We start from the raw sequence: 6447 nt of genomic DNA, 5'->3' as shown, positions 1-6447 counted from the left end.
TTGTACTTCGGGTAGCTGACACAATGTTAGTAATACTTTTGTGAGAGAATGTATATGCTTTTACACCAGGATCTCAGAAAATGTTTATAATTGGTCAATTATATAAATAAATAAATACATGAGACGTATATGCACCAAAGTTTCTCCGAGCCCATAAAAGCTATTCGATCTGTTGAGAAATTCTTAGTAACATGTCAGAATCGAAGTTGGGATTGTTTATACTTCCATGCCTCGGAGTGCACGTAAAGCCATAGATTCCCGCATATATTACAATACACGCACATATATAAACATTCAAAAGTCAAAAACATTATGTAATGGCCATCCCGGCACATACTGGTGGTAGAGTTTTGTGCAAGCTTGTCTGGGTAGGTACCACCCACTCATCAGATATTCTACCGCAAAACAGCAGTACTTGGTATTGTTGTGTTCCGGTTTAAAGGATGAGTAAGCCAGTGTAATTACAGGCACAAGGAACATAACATCTTAGTTCCCAAGGTTGGTGGCGCATTGGCGATGGTTAACATTTCTTACAATGCCAATGTCTATCGACGTTGGTGACCACTTACCATCAGGTGGCCCATATGCTCTCGTCCGCCTTTCTATTCTATAAAAAAAACATCCTAAATATAGTGTCCTAAATATTATTGTTTCTATAGTATAATTATATTATAGTTTCTATAGAATATAGGTCGTATTGCAAATAATATGTTTGACGATATAAATTGTAATCAACAACACTATGATTGTGAACAAAAACAATAAGTCTCATTGGGAGCCGCGATGTTGGCGTCAATAACACCGCGAGAGATATTTTAGTTTTGCTATATAACCAAAATTGGTTATGAAGAAAAATAATGTTACCCTTTACGGGTCTATAGAATTATAATTATAGTTAAATTGAAATAAATTAAAATGTTTTCGTTTAAGACAATAAAACAAAGAACTTTTCTTTTATTTATTTATTCGTAACTTAATGTGTATTATAACAGGCATTTATTATCGTACAAATATAAACAAAATTATAAATATTTATAGCTAGCTTATATGATTGTTACTTACATATATTTTACAAGTTGTACCATTTTCCTTAACAATTATAGCATTATATACAGATTTGCTTTATTTTAACAAATAATATCTTTGATAAGTAAATTATTTAAAAGAATATATCAGTTAATAATATCAGATCGAATAAATATGTTTACATTGAAGATACACAGTTAGAAGTAGGTTTACCAATTCTATTATATGAAGCTAAAAATTTTGTTATAACGAGCTAATCTCAAGATGAGCCAATCCAATTACATTTTTTATTCTCGCGTTGAATAAATAAACATTGAGAAAGCTCGAAATATATAAAAATAGGAACGCAGGTGATAGCAACGTCATCGGAGACGATATTGTTATATTTTTTATACTTAGTTTTATGAATGGTACATATTTATTGTTAGATACTTTTCAAATCTTTCGTGATAGTCCAGTGGTTAGAAGACGAAAATTTTAACCGATCATTCCGAAATAAAATCCGGACAATCATACCTGAGTTTTCGTGTGCTCAATTTTCGTTTATAATAATTCATCTCGTGCTCGGCGATAAACGAAAACATCGTGTTGAAACCTGTAGAAGTCCAGCATTGAAACAGCGTGGTGAGGTAAGCTCAAAATCCTCTCCACAAAAAAGGAGGAGAGGACTTGGCCCAGCAGTGGGATATTTGCAGGATTTTACGTTTATGAAATTATTATGCAATCATTACATTGCTACTAATACATATTAATAAAATAGTATGTAAAATTCGACATTAACTTTTATGTCGTCGCTCTTTACCTACAGATACATACAAGTGACTATCCTAAAATTTAAACGTAGTCATTTATTTTAAATCAAAACACTAACAAATCTATATTATGTTTATTAAACTTTTTTACCCAAATAAATATTATTTAATCGTTTATTGTCAACTCGACTTAATGAAGTTGTCGTATTTTATCATTACCATCTATTTGCAATATGTTTTGCTGCAAATAACAATTATGAGGATTGGAATGGCTGTGAAAAACTTAAATCTGTTAAGTCATTATACGATAATTTGATGTTACCGCTTTACAATGCAAGGTTCGCAAGTCCCAGGATTAAGATACGCTGGATGACAATGAGGACAAGCCGGGTTTTCTCCATAGCTTGCCCTACCAGGTCTAGATACTTGAACCTGGAATGATGTATGCGCATCCTCATCGTCATATCCTGGATGAGGTCCATCTAAAGGAAACACGTAATCCGGTACAAAATAAGAACTAATGTTGTACTCGGTATTACTCGGCGTTGGGTCAACTACTTTTGGTGTCGAACGTGTTACAACGCTGAATGGTCTCTTCCCAGGCTTAACTGGTTTAGGTGTTGTTGTGTTGGTTTCGTTGTTTAACTTAGGAGGCTCTAAGTCAAACGCTGGTACCGCCCATTTCCATTCATAGTAAATAGGCGGTCCCATAGTTGTCGATGCCAATTCTGTTATGTCAGTCTTGGGTGGCAAAAGCTCCCTAGATGGCTTTGCTACTTGGACATTAGAAGATTCTATGTTTGAATCGGAATCTGACTTTACGTTAACTGAATTAAACCGCGACCGTTCAGTAGAACTTTTCTTTTTATCAGCTTGCAGCACATTGAAATTATTTCCGAAATTCTTGTTTTTGCGTGGAGTTCTATCTTCTTCTGAACTAGCCTGACCAGCAGGTAAATGGTGATTAAGATCAATAATTTCATTCTTGGTCATCGTTGTTTTAATTGAGTCTGGAGAATTTGGATCAAAACGTTTTATGAAATTGAACACGGGGTCTGGAGTGATAACTGTATCTAGTTCCAAATCATCATTTCTTTCAGTTGTAGTTGGTGGTAATAATGGTGGAGTCAAGTCCTGGGATGGTGGATTAATATTTCCACGAGGTCGATTATTAGTAATTGAAGGAAATTTACTAGGATTTTGAGAAGATATTTTCTTATCATTACCAACGCCTTCATTAAAGTTTACTCTCACATTGTTAAAATAATTGGAATTCGAAGTACCAGTATCGATATTAACTGGACGTGGTTTCTTTTTGGTGCTCATCGACCAGGAACTTGGTGGTCTGTAGCTTGGTTTGTCACCATCTAAGTCGTTAGAGTTTAAAATTGAATCTGATATTCCAACAATGCTGTTATCAGGATGAATTGGAAACTGAAATAAATGAAAAAAAAAGTTTAACACTTAAAGAAAATATTATATAATAAACGCAGATTGTTTAATACAAAAACACAGTTCAGTGTCATAATTCCACCTGTCAAAGCCATGTTATGCATAAAAGAATAAAGGCGCTACACGAGCAAACAAAAGCAATATAAGTGATTTATTGATAAAAATTAGGCGTCGAGATGAATACCATACGAAATATAAATATGTCAGCAACCTATGCTGACAAATCACAGAAGTTTCAATGATTTCGACAAAAATAACACATTTTGAAAGGTGGTATTTTTACCTTAGTTTCAGCTTCTCTTAATCCATCGTAGTACTTATCATTAGGAGGCACAGATAGAATATCAGGTCGAGGTGTTCGGAGACGCATTTCCTCATCAGACACAAACGGCTTGTCCCTTTGACCTGCAAAAAACATTTTTTTTATTATTACAATAGGTGTGTGTGTGTGTGTGTATGCGCACTGACAGATACCCGCCTTCAAACCTGTTGTTTGTTTGTTATCTTACGGCGTAATTAGTATTGATATAATTAGAAGATTGTTTAAAATGCGTTGATAACAATAGTTATAATCGTTCAGGTTTTTTTTTATAGTATAGGTAGGCGGACGAGCATATGGGCCTAGACATTGGCATTGTAAGAAAAGTTAACCATCACTTACTTCGCCAATGCGCCACCAACCTTGGGAACTAAGATGTTATGTCCCTTGTGCCTGTAATTACACTGGCTCACTCACCCTTCAAACCGGAACACAACAATACCGAGTGCTGCTGTGGTGATTAAATAACAATCGTAATAATATCAGACAGTACCAGCACAGACTGTTAACCAGACTGTTATTTGTGGAATAAAATGCTCTTCCTTGAACATTTAAAAAAGATAACCCATTACGCAAAATAAGGCTAGAACCATCAACTAACCGAAAATGTAATCGTTTATCAAACTTTTATCAGAGAAATACTGTTCTATAGTTGTTATGAGTCGGATTTTTTCTTGATACTATATTGTATGCGCAAAATAATTATTTGGAATATATCTTTTAATATAGATAAAAAATACGATATAATGAATTGTCAAATTTAAAGTAACATGTTTATTAAAATAGTCATCTTAATGATAATCTTTTGAATTAATGAGTCATATAGAACAAATGTCCATGAAGCCTCTTTTGGCAGACATGTTGACTCATAAGATAAAATTGGGCTCTTGTTAACGATTCATCAAAAGGTACTTTAGTATACGTAATTTTCGTCTCGGAATTTAATATGTTTCGTTTCGTCAATGTATTATGTGAGTATAATACCTATTTCTAAAAATAAAATAAATAATATACTAACCTAATATCAAAAACTAATGGTTATATATAAAATGTATATATTTGTCTTTGTATATAAAATCTATATATTTATATTTTTTAGGATATAGGCAGTTGTAGTATTGTAGCGTTAAGCTCACATATCGATGGGAAATTTGGAATGTAGGTGTTATCTCTTATTTATCTGTACTCATCGCAAACATTACATAACAACGTCATATTGCTTTTTGGTATAAAAGCTATTTGGTAAGTTAAAGTACTATTTCCGAAGACTATGGTACTACAAATTTTATAAATCAAATACAATATCCCAAAAAAGTTTATAAAAATATATATTACAGTAAGTAGAATCTGACGAATTATTAAATTATTATTAAAGAACAAACGTTTTTGCTTATGATGTTAGTAATATTATAGTCCTGCGAGGTTATTAGTGTTTTAAAATAATCCTGTTTATATGGTTAAATAATTAAAAAATATGTATGAAAGTTTGCACTCTATAAATTATTAACACGCAATATCTTTCCATAAGAGTATGCAAAATAACATCAATTAATTAATTATTAATGACCATGCATGGCATATAAAGGGCGTATTACGGGAAAGATCAAGGGCAATGAACTAGAGTTTATACTTGTAACCATTGAATGGCAAATTATTCTTGGTGATATGTATGAACGTAATTATTACATAAGTGTCTGGTCATTCATACTTGTTTTTGCGCGTTGAGCAATTTAGTGTGTTTTTATGGGTGGACATTACAGACAGATTGCTGTGTTTATTGTTTTTTTTTTTTTTTTTAATTCCTGACTGTAAAAATCAGTTATAAATATTATCAAACAATTTTTAAGAATTTTTTTTTTTTACAATACTACGCCGTACGGATTTCAATAAAAAAAAAATTATTGTTTGTACCTCACGATATTATCGTTAAATATAATTATTAATGTATTTTTATATATCATTTACAAACTCCTACCGTTCCCTTCTTACCGAACACTATCTTAGCGATAAGGCCGCCTCTCGTACTTACATCTTCCGTGTGTGATGTTGTCTGTAATCTACGTTTGTTTTATCGGCGTAAAATAAAGAGTATTTGTATAAACGCCTTTACGAGCAAAAATATGTATGATTTACGTAAAAGACAGTTAATCTATTTTTAAGAAATTTATTTAAATCAGTTACATAACTTTGTACCTTATATGTACTTAACAATAGGGTCTGACATTAAATTTTGTATCTGTAGTTTAATATCATGAACTCATCTTATTATAAAAATAGTAACTATTTTTTTTTCTTGTCGATTCTTTTCGATATAATCAATACTCCGAAATGGCAATACCGTTACATTTGATTTAATTTTGTAACACGATGTTTTTTACTTGAATAAATAATATTTTGATTTTGATTGCTCGTAAGATGCCAGATGATTAGGTTGATTGATAGGTCGTGGTTATCATTTTCGATCGGTTAAGAATAGCACCAAATTAAGGCTGTATCGTGGCTCTTCGTGTATATACACGAAGACCGACAAGGTTGATAACTTGCGATCGCGCCGGCCTTTGTATGAAGGTAACGAACAATACATGGATTTCGAATTCTGATAGTATTGTAAGTGGATCATGTATTGATATTATTAACCAATTTTATTTTTACTTATAATAATTTTAATAAACATTTTATAAAATTGACAATGTAATGAGCGGTAAATTTTTATAATATTATTATTAATTAAGTAAAACCGAAATATATTTTATACTAATAAGAATGCCAAGCTGGTATAGTGGCTAGAACACGTTAATCTTAACCGACGATTACTTTTTTTAATCGAGGCATACACCACTGAGAATTCATATACTTAATTTTTCTTAATAATTCATCTCGTGCTCGACAATGAAGGTA

General features: G+C 32.0%; 1 protein-coding gene across 2 annotated transcripts in view; it reads right to left on the bottom strand.

The window, feature by feature from the left end:
- Positions 1-975: 975 nt before the first annotated feature.
- The window catches only part of LOC126772347 (uncharacterized), a 52153-nt gene continuing 46681 nt past the window's right edge, over positions 976-6447 (bottom strand). For both annotated transcript variants that reach the window (XM_050492684.1, XM_050492685.1), the window contains exons 5-6: positions 3514-3635; positions 976-3212 (exon numbers count right to left, since the gene is read on the bottom strand). In XM_050492684.1, coding sequence (XP_050348641.1) covers positions 2097-3212; positions 3514-3635 — 1238 coding nt within the window. In that variant the 3' untranslated portion in view covers positions 976-2096. The remainder of the gene's footprint in view (positions 3213-3513; positions 3636-6447) is intronic.

This window comes from Nymphalis io, chromosome 12 (assembly GCF_905147045.1).
Source record: "Nymphalis io chromosome 12, ilAglIoxx1.1, whole genome shotgun sequence".
NCBI classification, from domain to species: domain Eukaryota; kingdom Metazoa; phylum Arthropoda; class Insecta; order Lepidoptera; family Nymphalidae; genus Nymphalis; species Nymphalis io.
This window is presented reverse-complemented; position numbering and strand designations above follow the sequence as displayed.